Source organism: Moschus berezovskii, chromosome 21 (genome assembly GCF_049115385.1).
Source record: "Moschus berezovskii isolate FMDL1 chromosome 21, NW_MosBer_1.0, whole genome shotgun sequence".
NCBI classification, from domain to species: Eukaryota; Metazoa; Chordata; class Mammalia; order Artiodactyla; family Moschidae; genus Moschus; species Moschus berezovskii.
In genome coordinates this window covers 50,481,677-50,498,589 of record NC_142480.1, presented here as the reverse complement: position 1 = coordinate 50,498,589, position 16,913 = coordinate 50,481,677, and the positions used below count along the sequence as shown (strand labels likewise).

Below are 16,913 nucleotides of genomic sequence, written 5' to 3'. Positions count from 1 at the left end.
CTCTTCATTCAAAATGGCTGAAACGATGATGCTCAGAGAAGGCTGTATGTAAGAGGCGACTACAAGAAACAAACTTCTTTACTGTTTCCATCCAAATGAGTGTCATCTGCTGCAAAGCAGTCGTCTTAAAAAAGTCTTTATTTAAAAAAAAAAAAAAGGAAGATGTTAAATTTGTGCTTTATTGATGCAGCCAAACTGCAATGAAGTTTTGGGATCTGCCTTCAGTCAGTTTGTGGGCCACACATAAAATCTACACTCCTTACTACGATCGTCACTTATTCTTATTGGTTGAGGTTAGAATTATCCAACTTTAATCACTTAACCAGTCTCATCTCTGGCCTGACTTGAAACTTTTCCAAAATGCAAATCTCTCACCTTAAAAAAAGAAAAAATGCTTGCTGATGTATGGCAGAAACTAACACAATACTGTAAAGCAATTATCCCTCAATTAAAAATAAAAAAATGTTTTTAAACGCTAACGTGTCACCTTTGAGGTCAAGCCTCCTTTGGGTATGTTGGTTACTTGGGTATAAGCGCCACCGCATGATAATGAGCTGCTGCAGATGGGAGTGTACCGGGAGCTCGAAAAAGGGACTAGGGACCAAATGACAGCCACACTCACGTCATACAGACATCTGCCTTTTATGAATTCAAGCTATCATACTGCGGCTTTTTTCTAAACCTTTTGGCTGCACCATGTAACATGTGGAATCTTAGTTCCCCAGCCAGGGATCGAACCTGTGCCCCCTGCAGTGGAAGTGTGGAGTCTTAACTGCTGGATCACCAGGGAAGTCCCCTATACTGAAACTTTTAAAGAGGAGACCAATAATCTGTCAATAGTGCAGGCATTTCCACCCACGATTGATGAGCTTACTGCTCCCAGGGCTCCCGCTCTGCAGTGAGCCTTACACGAGTAAGGTAACTCCACCTTGGGTCCCGAAGGCCTATCTATGTGTGAGCATCTCATAACACTGAGTGTGACTCTGAATTTCCTCATCCTCTCTGAAACTGCCCCAATTCAGGCCTTTCATGGTGTGGGGAACAGACCTGTAGTCAATTGCCCCTCAGTGACAGGAATGGGAACCCCAGCGATTTATACAATAGAGACCTAAACACAAGCCAACTGGTTCATCTTGTGCTCAACCAAATAAATCATGATGGGTTCCATCACTGGGGAAACACTGGGAATCCATGCTGGATTCCCCCGACAGACCTTTCTCAGGGATCCGTCTAGTCAAGGCTATGGTTTTTCCCGTGGTCATGTATGGATGTGAGAGTTGGACTGTGAAGAAAGCTGATCACCGAAGAATTGATGCTTTTGAACTGTGGTGCTGGAGAAGACTCTTGAGAGTCCCTTGTACCACAAGGAGATCCAACCAGTCCATTCTAAGGGAGATCGATCCTGGAAGGACCGATGCTAAAGCTGAAACTGCAATCCTTTGGCCACCTCATGCGACGAGTTGACTCACTGGAAAAGACTCTGATGCTGGGAAAGGTTGGGAGCGGGAGGAGAAGGGGACGACCGAGAATGAGATGGCTGGATGGCATCACCGACTCTGTGGACATGAGTTTGAGTGAACTCCGGGAGTTGGTGATGGACAGGGAGGCCTGGCGTGCTGTGATTCTTGGGGTCGCGGAGAGTTGGACACGACTGAGCGACTGAACTGAACTGAACTGAACTGATTTGTGACTTGTGCACTTGGCTTTCTTTTGTTGTTTTGTTGGCCACCCCATACAACTTGTGGGATCTTAGCTCCTCGACCAGGGATTCAACTGGGGACCAAAGTCATGAAAGCAGAGTCCTAACCACTGGACCACCAGGGAATTCCCTAGGCACTGACTTTGGAATTCAACCCCCAGGTCAGATGCAGCTTCTCTGTAGTAAGAGATCACGGAACTCATTTTCTTGCCTTCAGACAGAACAACTCGAACTGTCAGGGACAGCTAAGGCTGTCACACACTGTAAAATAACTTGCACACGCAGCCGCATAGAGTTTCTTTCAGGCCTCGGAAGGCAGGCCCTCCCTTCCCCTCTTCCCTCCCCAGCTAACTCCTTCTTATCCTTCTGGCCTCAGCTTAGCCAAGTCTGTCAGTCCAGAGGCATTCTCTGAGCCCCTGACCAGGCTGAGTGAGTGCCCAGCACATGCATGTCCCTCTGTGACATGACACCCTTTGCTGATTGATGGGTCTGTCCCCTGCCCCCAACCTCAGCACTAAACCATCAAGAGGACACAACAGCCAGGAGGGTTTTGATCACCATTTTATCCCCCGTGCTTGGCAGTCAAACCACCTCCTCCACACATATTTGTTGAATGAGGACTGGAATGTCTCGGGAATTCATTTGAATGTTTAGTAATCCTAAATGTCAAGGAACTCTTCCCATGTTGTAATTTCCCAAAGACTCCCTCGCTGCATTCCAAACTTACTGCTTCTAACTCAAAGGAGACTGGTCGACTTCCCCTGCGTAATTAACACACGCACTTGAGGACCATGACTCTCGTCCTTCTCTTCTCCAAGTTCAGTAACTTCAGTCTCTTCAGTTGAACCATTCTCCCCTCCAAATCCTCTTCATGTTCTCCCAAACTGCCCCAGTTCTGGCCTTCCCAGGGGCCTGGGGGCCTGCAGTAGGTTGCCCCTTGGGGACAGGTGTGAGAATTCTGACACAGAGGTAACCACCTAGGCAACACAGGGCAGCGGTGGGGTTTAGAATCTCACAGTTCCAGGTTCAGCGGCTCCGCCTCAGGCTGGCACTGAGGCCCTCACAGACTTCCTTCACCTTCCTGGGCTTGCCTGCTGAGCAAAACACAAGAGAAGCTGCCACACAGGTGAGACTCAGGCGGCGCAGAGAGTGTGAATGCACCCATCTGTCCTGCCAGCGCATGTCTCGCCGCAGGGGGCAGGGCGCCGGGGCCTCTCCAAGGCCAAGGCTGGTCAGGCTGTGGGGGACAAAGTGGTTGTCGGGCGAAGCCTGCCACCTTGTGGTGCCCATGCACTTGAGAGCCCACCCCACCCTGCTGCAGCCCCGCGTCACCCCTCCGCCTCCAGCCAGCTTATTCCGGGTGTGTTCCCTCTCCTCCTCTCAGCCCTGCAACCCCAAGTCTTCCCGGCACGGCTTCCCAAACCCCCTGCCCCAGGGTGTCCTCAACTTCGTTTACCAGTCCTGTTGTCCTCAAAAGAGCCCTACTTCTGGTCCCCTTCTAACATATTAGAACCATTTCCCCGCTCCTGGACCAAAAGAGGGCCTGGTGGGGACACGGGGGGCTGTCCCCTGTCTCTGTCCCTTCTTTAGCCACTTGGCAGCTACGTGAGACCCGGACAACTGATTGTTTCAGTGATCAACGGTGCGTCTGTAATGCCAAATTCTCTAAACAGAACATGTCGCTGGCTCCTCTGACCCATCGAGGATGTTTTGGGGCAGGAGTGTGTGTGTCTGTGTCTGTCTACCTGCGTGGTGTGTGTGTCTGTGTGTGTGGTGTGTCTGTGTGGTGTGTGTGTGTCTATCTGTGTGGTATGTGTGTGTGTGTGTGTGTGGTGTGTCTGTGCGTGTCTGTGTGGTGTGTGTCTGTATGTGTATGTCTGTGTGTGAATACACATGCACCTGTTCCTTGCTCTGGGCTAGTGATGTCCTCCTTGGCCATCCCCTCCCGACTCGCAGGGGACCTCCCAGGGCCAGCCTCTCAGCTGCAGCAGGGTCTCACTGTCTGGACCCTTCACAGAGGCACCTATTCTGGACACTTCTGGAATCAAGGGTAAGACCAGTTTCCTCCTTCATGTCCTGTAGTCTTACGCACTGATATTCCAAGGCAGGTGGGTGGTGACTGCTGGCCTGGAATGACTGGTTACAATCCAGGCTTCTAGGAAATAAAGCAGAAGACAGTAGGGAACTGACACTGCCTCAAGATTTCAGGCAAATAGGCTTTTACGTGCTGTGAGTGCTTGCAGCTTAGTGACCTATGAGTTCTTTTTTTCTATTTACTTTGTTGCACTGGGTCTTAGTTGCAGCATGTGGGATCCTGTGGCATGTGGGATCTATTTCCCTGACCAGGAATCGAACCTGGGGCCCCCTGCACTGGGAGCATAGCCTCAGTCACTGGACCACCAGGAAAGCCCTGTGCGTTCTTAATAACTGGGTCACTGGCCCTTCCACTGTGTTCCTCTTCCCCCTGCCGGGGTGATGGAATAGGTCAGCCCATCCATTCTGGTTTTAGTGCCCCATAGGCATGGGCCTAACAGTGGCTCTGGATTTCCTGGTCCAGGGTAGGAACCAGGCCTGTCCAGATGCATGTGTATATAGGACTGACCTGCCATCCATCCACTCTGAGATGGGCTGATGGAATCCATCAATGTCCAAACACCCATGTCCCTCTCCAAATATGTAAGAAATGCTTGGCTGTCACATGTATAACTTGGAAAAGGTAAGGATTGGAGTTGAAAAAGCTAAAGACCATACAGTTGAACTCTGGGGATTTCAGGCACCTAACGAGTTGACTCACTGGAGAAGACTCTGATGCTGGGAAGGATTGGGGGCAGGAGGAGAAGGGGACGACAGAGAATGAGATGGCTGGATGGCATCACCGACTTGATGGACATGAGTTTGAGTGAGCTCCGGGATTTGGTGATGGACAGGGAGACCTGGCGTGCTGTGATTCATGGGGTCGCAAAGAGTCGGACACGACTGAGCAACTGAACTGAACTATGTCGGAAGACGGGAACCACTTACTGAGTGTTTATAACAAGCCATGCACGGTGCTAAGTGCTTTCGCATAAATTAACACATTACCTGAGAAATAGTATCATCTTCATCTTAACAGATGACAAAAATTAAGAAAGGTTAAGAACTAATTTTGTACACAGATGTGGGTTCAAATGACTAGTGAGTAACCCTAAGCAAGTTAACTAACCTCTTTGGAGCCTATCTTCTCATCTATAAACTGGGAATAACAGTTGCCTGCCCTGCTGCTTTAAGTAGAAATGTACATTGCAGGTATCAGCTCCAGTCTGGTTTCTGGCACTCAGGGGTCATTCCACTGTTGTTAAAGTGATAGTACTTATAATTTGCCTAAGGTCATAAAACAAATTCAAACCTGGATTTTCTGATTTCCAAGTTCAGTGCTCACGAGGAAAAAAGCTGATTCACTTAAATATGTCCTTAGTATGACCTTGAAGCAGGTTCTGCCCTAGGATCTGTAAGGTCAGTTAGGTGTGGGAGCCAGACCATGGTCCTACGAAGCGTGATGTGTAGACACACGTTCAAGGTGCAGAAATGGCCCAGCAGGAGGTGACTCTTCGGCTACATCACCAGGAAAACAAGTTAACAAAAGTGGTGATATTTTCTGTGTCATCCCCACAAAGGGGGAGAAACAGAAGTGACTGGAAATCATTGGGGAAGAAAATGACCAGGTGGGGCTAAACTTCTGGAGTCGTCTTCTAGTGAGGTGGTCTGTTTTACGTTACAAACACACACACACACACCCAGTGGCATTTCACACATACACACAGACACACACACACAGACACACATACACACACACCCAGGGGCGTTTCTCTACTCAGAGCACACAACCACACCTCAAATTGCAGCTCCTAACACCCATATCACACGCAGTATTCTTTTCTCCTCTCAGATTTCTAAAATACAGAGAACATGCATTTGACTTTGTTCCCTGGTCATCTCCCCCGCAAGAACATGCTAGAAAGTCTTTCAGTTATGTCTAGCAGGCAATGGAAGATGCATGCTGGCACTCAGCATACCCGGTCATTCCTACTATTAATATAGTGCCAAAAACATTTGCATTCTGCAAAATCACACTGCCCAAATAGCAGGACTCCTGAGCTAAGGAGGTTGGGGAAGACCACACAAAATCTAGAGAATTTTGTGGCCAGGGTGCTAACAAACCAGAATCGAGTCCCACGCCACGCTAACACAAGTAAAGCCCCACTGCCATGGGCACTGGGCCCCTGCAGCCTCAAATCCTGACATTTCTCTCTTCTTCCTGAGACATACAGGAGCTTCTTTGGGATGGGGGGTCCCAGTAGAAACCAGTTCCATCAAAACCAAACATGTGATCCAGGATGGGGCCTTCGTCATCAACTGTGTAAAACAAAGCAGGGCTGGGGGTAGAGGGGGAGGGTCTTCCTTTCCACCTAGTTTCCCCAGATAGTCTAGCATAGTGGGAAAGCTCATGGTATGTCTTGAAGCTACTAAACTAGACACTCCTTGTGATAAAGGAAGGCACTTCTATAAAATTCTCAGCTTTTGTCTTCAGGTATTCCACCCTGTCCCTGATCACTTCAAAATACTGGGGAAAACCTCACAGGAACCAAGCTATCATTTCAGATTGAAATGACACCATTTCTCCCCTTACCAGTTTTACAGATGCTCTTTCCCTTTAAAAAATTAACTGTAACAAAACGGCCCATCTTATGAATGGCCATTACGATTGTGGGATCAACTCGAAAGCGTGGGATTTTTTTCCCCCACACCAAGCAATTCTCAGACACCAGCTAGATGTCCAACAATTCAACTCAATTCTGATCCTATCTACCTGAAGAAAGCGGTGGATCCCACAGGCTAAGGGCTTCCATCCTACCAGACCCCTTCTCTCGCTCTTAGGTGTCAACTGCACCTAAGCACTTGAACTTCCAAGTGCTCACTTGTGCTTCTGACCCACTGGGTATAAACCAGAGGTTCCCAGGATCCCTCTTGCTTGCAGACTGCTAGAGGCCAGTCTGTTTAACCCAGAATGCCTTCTGAGAGGAAACTAAAGTCTAATAGGATCCAGGACTGCAGTCGTGTACCTGGGACCACTATTCTGGGCAGAAAGAGCCATGCTTGAGACCCTCCCTCCCCTCCTCTCACTTAGCAAATGCTCACTGAGTGCCCTCCATGTGCCAGGCACCAGGCCCAGTGGTGACCCAGGCAACATGGTGAGGGGTCCAGAGCCCCAACCCAGAGGCAGGGGGTAAGCAGTCTCCTCCTGCACCATCAGTGACCTGCAGCAACTCTCAGCCAGTCACACCTGACCAGGACTCCCACCCCCAAGATGGCAGATAACAGGCTGACCCTGCTCACTTCACATGACTGTTTCAGAGCATGTAAGAAGCGATTCTATTGTTTAAATAGAAAGCGCCTTAAAAAAAATATGCAAAGAGGAAGGAAGGGAGGAGAAGGGGAAGGAAGCAAAGCAAACAGAAAACAAGGAAGGTATCGTTTCCTCAGCTAGACTGATACATTTTCACATCAAGTAGGAAGAGAAATACAAAACAGAAAATGACTAAGAAACTGCAAAGCACGAGGCGTTGTTTTTTTCTTGGACCTAGAGGCTTTCACAAGACGCTCAAGGTTTTTAGAAAGTTGATTCACTTCCTTCTGCTCTTTCTTCCTGGGCCCACGAAGCCAGCTGATTCACTACGAAGCAATGCAATACTACTCAATCACGAGCTTGGGAGAAAAAGGATAAAACACCCTAAGAGATGGCTCTCTCTTCAACAGAAGACAACAGTCCTCAAAGGATAAATCAACCGAGACCCACACAATGGTAAACCTGTTTATTTCTCAGAACCTAGTTTGCCGCTTGATATTCCCGTAGAGATGAGAACACTGCACCATGTCCTTGAGGCGCGACCGCAGGCCTGTCTGAGCACAGTCCACAGGCAGCTCAGTCCATCAGAGGTCCAAGAGAAACCTCCTAACCTGGGCCAGGTATTTTGGCTTCAAATAGTCACCCAGTTCCTCCTTGCTGGCCCACACGTGACAGCCCTTCTCCATGGCAGGGGAAAAGTCTCCGGTTAGCAGCAGGGCTTTGAAGAAGAAGATCTTGGCCCCGAGGCTGCCCTCCGCCCGCACTGCCTGGGGGAACTTGAACTTGTAGTGTCCGCAGGGCGCATTTCCCAGGAACTTGGCTTCCAGGTTGTTTTCTGAGGAGGAGGGGAGTGGGGAACAGAATTGGAAGATGAGGATACACCCACCTGTTTACCCTGGTGCCCGAAAGCATGGCGGCGGGGGCGGGGGGGAGGGGGTGGTCTCTGTGAGAGCCGCTTCTGGCCTGAGGGGAAAGCCATCCCTGAGGATAAGGACTAGGGTCGTTCCTGAAGACCCTCATCTCCTTTCAATCCAAAAGCTTCTGGCTCTTGGGTTCCAGATTCTCTGGGTCCATTCCTCATGCCAAGCTACTGCTCTCAGATTGAAGTCAGCAAGGCAGCCTAAATATCACTACTTAGGAGTCAGAGCACTGAGCTTCTAGACTCAGCCCGGTCACCATCTTGCTGACGAAGGACTGAGACACGTGTATCTGTAAAGCAAAGTTCATCAGCCCTTTTAAAGGGAGTATCACATGGAAAGTATGAAAAGGTCCTGATTTGACTGCTGCAAGGTGAAAACCAAAGTTAAAAGGCAAAGATACATGGAGGATCTTTGCAATCTATAACAACGGGTTAACACCAACACAGCATTTCAAAGGATGAGGAAATAATGGATCAATTACTAAATGGAACTGGGAGAATGGGCTAGTAAAAAAATAAAACTGGATCACAACCTCACTCCTCATATCCAAACTGACACCCTACAGATCAAAGATCTAACACAAAGTTAAAATTTTCCCGAAAGGTTTGTTCATTCTGAATGATGGTTTTATGGATGTTTAATATTTTCTGAGTTTTTCTGTATTTTAAAATTCTTCACTAAAGAAAAAAGAAACGATAAGAGTACTATTTAAAAAAATGTGGGATACTTTATCATTTTTGAGAGGGGAAGTCCTAACCAAGACACAAAATGCAAAAAAGAAAAGGCATATTTATTTACATAAAAATTAAAATCTTTCTGCACAGAAAAATGAAGCATAAAAAAAAAAAAGAAAAATGAAGCATAAAAAAGTCACAGACATAATGACAAACTAGGAAAAATATTTTTGACACACTCAACAAAGGGATATCTTCAGATATAAGTATTAAATACTACTTAGAAATCGATGAGGAAAAAGCCAACAACTCTGAAAGAAAAATGAACCAAGCATATGAACAACAAGTTCCCATGAACATCAATTATCAATGAACTATAAACTCATAAAGACGCTCAACTCATTAATAACTCAATAAATACAAATTAAAACAACAAAGACGTACCATTACTATTTAAGTTCAAAAACTTTGAGCAGTACACGGCTCGTTAAGGATAAAGGAAAACTGGGTTCTCTCAAATGTACGTGGGATATAATTTGTATAACTGCTCTACTTGGCAAGAGATATCAATTTTAATTATACAAACTCTTTGATCTAACAATTCTGCTTCTGGAATTTCACCCTCCTCAACATATTTATTTGCCCATGTGAGCAAAGGAGTGTACACAGATATTCACTGCAGCTTTTTTTTTATAAAAGCAACAGACTGGTTAAATAAACTGCAGTACATACATATATGAAACATTACACTGATGTTAAAAGCATCAGATATGTCTTCACTTGCTGATATAGAGATATGCTTAAAAGCTGTGTATAAGAAAAGGAAGGTATGTGACCATCTGTGTATATACATATACATATATGTACATGTTTAAGTGTGCCCACTTCATGGAAAAAAGGAACAGATGACATAAGTGTCTGCCTGCAATTGCTAAAAGGATACACAAAAAAACTATTCATGGTGGCTGCCTCTAAGACGGGAAAATTACCTATTACTTCTTACATTTCTACATTTACCAGACACTGTGTGATACTTTTCACCGTATACAATGAATTGCTTTTGTCAATATTAAAAACAGTAACAACACTATCAGCATTAGATGAGGAATCCACATATGATGTGAGCTCACCTATAATATAAAATGTCAGCAGTGGGGATCTAAGGGTGGTGGAATTACACTGGCATGATTCTTTACACTTTTCTGAATTTTCCACTTAAGTCAATGGATACATACTACTTTTCTATGACCTGGGGAAATGGATTAAATTAAATCAAAAAGGGGGAAAAAACGGTTCATTATAAACATGAGCAAAGAATCTAAGTGGTTCACAGGAAAAGAAAAACCAATAGCCACGTGAAAAATACGCAGAGATGGCCATTCTAACCAGGAAACCACTAATCCAAATAAACAAATTACCTAATTAAAAAAAAAAGGAAACTGCTAATCTAAATATCATTCTTTTTACTGACTGGACAGGGAAAAATTTTTAAAGTATGTTCTGCAGGGCACTTTGGTAGTACCTTATCAAAATCTTAGATGTGTCCACCCTTGACCATTAATTTCACTTCTAGGAATTCCATCTTGCAAAAATACCTGGGAAGTGTGCCAAACAGATGGAAAGGAACAGACTCTGACTTTTTTATACTTATAAGCTGCCTGAGATTTCCTCTGCCATTTTAATTATTTCATGATATTTACGATTTTAATGAATTTGAAATAAATCAACCTATTTCATTTTCTATGCACCTATAAGAAACCAATATATCCTTTCCCTCTTCTTTATGGCAACGGGAATGTTCAAGGGAGGAAAGCGTGGTACCAAGGGGAAAGGAGCCCCTTTCCATGCACTGCCCAGCAGGTGAAACTGAGCACTGGGAATGAGCAGAAGAAAGCTGAGGATCTGAGCTCAATGATCCTGCGAAGAAACCCAGCCACCAACTTTTGTGTGATGGCTGAGGAAGCCTGGAACGCAGCAAAGGCCCCTCCTGTTTTCCCATTTCACACCACCATCTCACTCCCTCTCCTGTGGTCACACAGGCTGCTGGTGGGACAGGATCACGGCGGCACATAGAGGCTGCTGATGTTTCATTAGCAGGACTCACACTGGTGGCAGAGCCAGAACAGTAGTTGTGTGCTTACACTACCATATCATTTACTCATTAAACATTCAGCATTGGAAGAAAAGCTATGACCAACCTAGGCAGCATATAAAATAGCAGAGACATCACTTTGCCAACAAAGATCCGTCTAGTCAAAGCCATGGTTTTTCCAGTAGTCATGGACGGATGTGAGAGCTGGACCAGAAAGAAGGTTGAGCGCTGAAAAATTGATGCTTTTGAACTGTGGTGTTGGAGAAGACTCTTGAAGAGTCCCGTGGACTGCAAGGAGATCTAACCAGTCCATCCTAAAGGAAATCAACCCCGAATATTCTTTGGAAGGACTGATGCTGAAGCTCCAATACTTTGGTCACCTGATGCAAAGAGCCGACTCACTGGAAAAAACCCTGATGCTGGGAAAAACTGAGGGCAGGAGGAGAAGGGGGCCACAGAGAATGAGATGGTTGGATGGGCCCATGGTCATACCACCCTGACGCGCCCGATCTCGTCTGATCTCGGAAGCATTTGGAGGGGAGATGGTTGGATGGTATCACCGACTCAGTGGACATGAGTTTGAACAAACTCCGGAAGATGGTGAAGGACAGGGAAAAGCCTGGTGTACTTCATCCATGGAGTTGCAAAGAGTCAGACATGACTTAGCAAATGAACAACAACAAATATTCAGCAAGTACCTACTCTGAGCCAGGTACTCTGTTGAGAACTGGGATGACTGAAAGGACAAAATCCTATCCATATTTTAAGAATTCTGGCTGAGAAGAAATCGTCTGTTAATCAACAATTAAACAGCAATGGAATGAATAAGCATCTTCTTCACTAGGACATAAGCCCCCAGGAGGCCCAGGTAGCGTCCTATAGATCACTGTGACCCCACTGCCCGGACAGTGACCAGCAACAAGTAGGCACAGAGAAAATGTCTGCTGTATAAACTGAGTAAGGGTACTCTGTGAGTGTTACAGGAGCCCAGAGGGAGGAGTTGATCTGTCTACACAGAAGGTTCCACCACGGAAGGTAGTAGGTACGAGCTGAGTTTTAAAAACCGACCAGTCGGACTAGGTAGGACCAAAGCTTTGTTTTGGACAGGCAGGCCCCAAAACAGGGACACAAGAAACACCACATTATTCAAAAGGTTTGCTAGGTTTGAACTTAGAACATACATGAATGAGCAGCAAGACGGAAGACTAATGAGCTTGGGACCAGAGCAAAAAGTATGCATAGGCTGTGCTCAAAAGTCTGTTTTTATGGGAAGTCTGTTTTTAAGATTTCAAGCAGAGAGTGACAAGGGATTTGTGTTTTAGAAGGCTTATTCTAGCGGCACTGAAAACGACAACACAAAAGCAAGAAGGGGGCCTGTGTGGTATCTACCTCGATACTCCAGGGTGGCGGTTCTCAACCAGAGATTCCACACCCCAGGGAATTTCCAGCAGTATTCAGAGTCACTTTTGGTTGTTACACTAGGGACAACCAGAGCAGTGCTACTACAATCAAGCAGATACAGGCCAGAGATGTTGCAGTAAATAACCTAGACAGAACCACAGAAGCCCCCATGGAGAATGATCCTGCCCCAGATTTCCAAACTGCCAAGGCAAGGCGCAGAAACCCTGATCTGGTGGGAAGTGAAAAGACTCCTGAAGAGCTGCAGGCACAAAGACGGGACCAGGTAGGACTCAGGAACTGAGGGGATGCGGGAATGAGGTCAAAGATAACTCTGAGGTATCTAGTTGGGTGAATGCATAAGTGGTGCTGCCAACAAGCAAGGCTGCAAGGACAGAAGAGAAGCAGCTGAGACTGGCAGGAGCAGCAATGCTGAATGAACTCAATGTAAAACCTCCACGGGGCAAGGAACAGCACAGGGACAGCACCTTCAACCTTGGTCCCCAAGGGTGTTTCTGAAGGCCCGTAGATGCGTGAACTGTCCCCCATGCCGATGCTTTATGTTAAGCAAATAAGCCTCTTTAAGAGAAAGTCTGGGCGTTTCTTGGTTGGTTGCCTCTGTGCTGGGCCCTGGGACAGAATCTGTTAGGGACAGGTCTGTTAGGGACAACACATATTGTTAAATGCCGAGCAAAATGGAGAAAAAGATAATTACCAACCAAGGTATCTTCCTCAAAATGATACCAGATGGCCAAGGAATGAAAAATCTCATTTTCAGTGAGACACCTAAAATTCAAAGTCAATTTTAGAAGGCAGTGGGTCACCTAAAATCAGGTTCTGCAACACTTCTTCAGGATCTGAACTATGAGATGAGGAGAGAACTGAGTATGACCGACCATACTCTAGATGTGACAGAATTAAAGAAATTCCATGTCCTCCAAATTCTTAGCACAAAAATGCTGCCTGAAAAAGGAGGGAGGGTAAAGGAGTGACTATGCAAAACAGATCAGGAAAAGATTCATACTATGTAGAGGCATACACACAAAAAATCCACTTCCTCAAGAATCCATAAATTATAAGAATCAAAAATGTAGGAAAGGAGAAAATCATATAACTAATCCTAATCAATTTTGTGACAGGAAACCACGAACAATGAGAAATGAAACTTTGAGTGCCATAAAAACTGAAGCACATTTTAAGTGTTGACTACCAGATCCCGTTGGAACAAACAGCTTCACTGGTGCTCCGAGTGGAGAGGCAGAAATGCCACTGAAGGGAATGCGAGGAGAACCTATTAAGGCAACGGGATCTCTCATAGCTATGATGACAAAGCACTTTATGATACTGGGCCCCAAAGAAGATCGGGGCCACTTAAGCCAGAAAAAGTACTAGAAACGCCTATTTTTATAGATTGAAAAATTTTAAAGAATGCAAAACTTGAAACTGAGAGGTGAATGCTTTGCACTTTGTTGGGAAGACAAGCTTTAGTGAGCAGAAGCTGAAACTCTCCATCCTTCAGGGAGGCTCCTCTGTCCATGGGATTCTTCAGGCAAGAATACTGGAGTGGGTTGCCATTCCCTTCTCCAAGGGATCTTCCCAACCCAGTAATCGAACCCCAGGTCTCTTGAATTGCAGGCAGATTCTTTATCGCAAAGCCACCTGGGAAGCCCAAGTTTCCATTAACCTACTATTAAAAGCCAAGCCCACAGTCAGCCTGCAAATCCTGAGGCTGAGTCTGGAGCATGTCTTGCGGGATTTAGCAGTGAGGCAGAGAGCTCACCTGAGAGTGTGGCCAGGGTTCGTTCAGCTGTTCGGCGGAGGGTCTCCCCGGGTTGCCACTCAGCCTGGGGCAGCATCCAAACGTCCTGGTCTCCAAGCTTCTCTTTGACCAACAGAATAAGGTTCCTGTCAAGCTTCCGGTGCAGCGAGCTTCGGTCATTCTTTACATCGGCGTCTGTATAGATGAGATAGGGAGGGGGGTCACAGGAGACAGGAGGAGCAGGTTCTGCCAGAACCAAGAAGATTAGGGTTTTAGGATCCTCCATTAAGGCAGGGCCACAATCTTGGCCCTCAAAGAACTGATAACCAAATTAGAACCCTGACCCCATCTCTCTAACTCTGACCTCTCTCAGGATAGAGTCCCATAATCTTGAGGAAACTAAAATTTAACAAGAAGAAACCCAAAGCTGCAGTTCTCCTCTGAAGAGCAGAACACAAAGTACTTTGAGCCTCTGGAAAAGAAGCAATTCCCAGACACGACTAATTCTTTGGTTTTGACACTATTACTGACTTAACCAGTCTCTACTTCAGTTTTCACCGTGAAACAAGAATAAGAGAACTTAATCCCCTGCTTCGGGAGGGATTCCAGATAAAACACAGGAAACGAGTGGGAAAGGCTTAACTTCCCCGACTGTCAGTCCCAAACTAGGAGTTCAATCCAGATAACATTCCTGAGGCTTAACTGAGACACAGCTGTCCCAGCACTCCTGTGTGCTCAGTCTCTCAGTCGTGTCTGACTCTGTGCCACCCCAAGGACTGTAGCCCACCAGGCTCTTCTGTCCATCGAGTTTTCCAGGCAGGAATACTGAAGTGGGTTGCCATCTTCTTCTCCAGGGGATCTTCCCAACCCAGGGATCAAACCCACCTCTCCTGTAGCTCCTGCACTGGCAAGCAGATTCTTTACCACCGAGCCACCTGGAGAGTTCCCTCAATAACCATACATCCCACTCAAAAATAACACAGACTTTTAAAATATTATATTAGGATAGATGTGAAAAACTGTGAAAAGAATTTTTCTCCCACGTTAAAAAGTTTTATCATTTGAAATTATTATCTAAAATACAAAGCAGAGAGTAAGCAAGTTTTCTTTATTTGCAAATCAGAATATCCACCTTCCTACCTCTAACTGGCCTGAAGAGACCACAAACCTGTTATTCGAGCTCCAGGTTTGAACTGTAGGAATTTCTGCTCCCACATGTCTTCCAAGTCCTGCACCAGCAATATATTCTTCTCATCTTCTTCTTCATAAAGGTCACCTTTTTTCTTTGCCAGTTGCTCAGCTTCATCCAAAGCACGAAGTTCATGGTCTGAATACAGGCTTCTCTCTATCTCAATCTGGGAAAATTAAAAGAGCAAAAATCTACCCCAAACTGGGAAAATTAAAAGAAAAGAGAAACAATAAAACACAGTTACAGTGCACTTGACAGATCCCGAAGTTTACCACCCAACATAACCAGACACACAATCAAAACGCCACAAAGAAAACAGAGGGAAAAGGTCACCTGCCCTTTGGGCTTGAGCTGTATTGCCTGAAATAGTATAACGCGTTCAAACATCAAGACTGCCACAACCAGGAGAGGACTAGGACAGGCAGTGCCTGCCCACTCGCCACCCTCCAGTCATGCCAGTCTTTGACCAGAATCTCACTCTCCACGGACTACCCCGCCTCAGGCATTTTACAGATGCTATTCCTTCTTTCGAGAATGTGTTCCCTCATGCTCTCCTGGGAGATTCCTACTCATCCTTCAGATCTCAATTTAAATATCACTTATTTTAAAAGATATTCCTTGATACCTTCCATTAAAGTCAAATTAACATCCCTGTCAAATACTATTACAGTACCCTGTGTTCTCCTTTATAACACTTATCAGAGACTGCAATTCCATAACCATGTGGTTATTTGGTTATTGATTGACACCCCCTCCACCAAACTGAATCCCTCTGAGAACCAGGGCTATGTCTGGCTTATTCACCACTGCATCCCTACCACTTAGCACAGTGTCTGCACAAAGTTTAAAAGGTGATTTTAAAATGTTTGCAGAGTAAGTTAACGAGCCAAATAAAAGGCACAGAAATGAAGTTTGTATGTCTCAGTAGCTGAGACAAAAACGCCTCAGGTTCTAGGTAGACATAATATCTTTAATCACTACCTATGGGGATTTAGGACCTTCGTTGCCAATACACCGTTTTTGTCCATGTTTCTTCACTTGCCCCTCACCTAAACAGACTCTATCACAGACATCCTACGGATGTACCCTGTGCCTTTTCTTTACGCTCATCACATGACAAAGCCATTTTCCTCTCCTAACTGTCAACCACCTATGATGGGGACTGAATCCGTCTAGTTCACCATCGCACCCCTATGTGTCGAAAAAATAGAAGAGCCTCTCCAGAGAGCTGCCGAAGGTAACAACAGAGAAGATCAATGACAACAACGTGCCTCTTACTGAACGCGTACTACGTAACGCAGGAACCCAGAAGGTAGGTACCATTTTGCAGGAAAGCATACCGAAGCTCAGAGAAGTGAAGTGACTTGCCCAAAATCACACAAGCTAATCAGTGGTGGGGCCAGGATCAAACCCAAGCCAGCGTACCTCTACTGCGTCCCCAACTGCACCTAGAAGCCACAACCCGCACGTCAACCCACCTGCTGTAGCAGGGCTGCCATCTCTTCCTGCATCGGGGTCAACTGCTTCGAGACCAGCGGTGGCCGCTGCAGGCACAACGCACCCAACAGGCGCCATGGAGATGCGCTATTCGACGGTGCAGCTGCAAGGGTCAAGCTACGAGAACCCAGACTCCAGGGGCTCTCGAACCGCCGCCAGCACCTCGTCAGCCCTAACACAGTCCGCCTTGTGGGCGCCGCCATCTTTCAAACTTCCCACAACGCACCGCGGTTCCCGGCGGGATCCTGGGCCAATCCTATGTTCCCACAAGGCAGCGCGGGAGCAGCATGACGGGAAGAGCT

The 16,913-nt window shown here is 46.2% G+C and overlaps 1 protein-coding gene across 1 annotated transcript; it reads right to left on the bottom strand.

Annotated features, from left to right (window-relative positions):
- Nucleotides 1-7,533: 7,533 nt before the first annotated feature.
- MRPL46 (mitochondrial ribosomal protein L46) lies at nt 7,534-16,846 on the bottom strand. Its single transcript, XM_055417763.2, has 4 exons — nt 16,593-16,846; nt 15,094-15,280; nt 13,947-14,120; nt 7,534-7,917 (listed from the first exon to the last, which is right to left on the bottom strand). The coding sequence occupies exons 1-4, from the start codon at nt 16,812-16,814 to the stop codon at nt 7,667-7,669; spliced, it is 834 nt and encodes a 277-aa protein (XP_055273738.2). The 5' UTR covers nt 16,815-16,846; the 3' UTR covers nt 7,534-7,666.
- Nucleotides 16,847-16,913: the final 67 nt, after the last annotated feature.

Excerpts from the sequence above, each read along its gene's own strand:
- MRPL46 (XM_055417763.2), bottom strand. The coding sequence starts at position 16,814 with ATGGCGGCGCCCACAAGGCGGACTGTGTTAGGGCTGACGAGGTGCTGG. Across the intron at positions 15,281-16,592 it reads TGGCAGCCCTGCTACAGCAG|ATTGAGATAGAGAGAAGCCT; the intron begins GTGGGTTGACGT and ends TAATTTTCCCAG. Across the intron at positions 14,121-15,093 it reads ACCTGGAGCTCGAATAACAG|ACGCCGATGTAAAGAATGAC; the intron begins GTTTGTGGTCTC and ends TCATCTATACAG.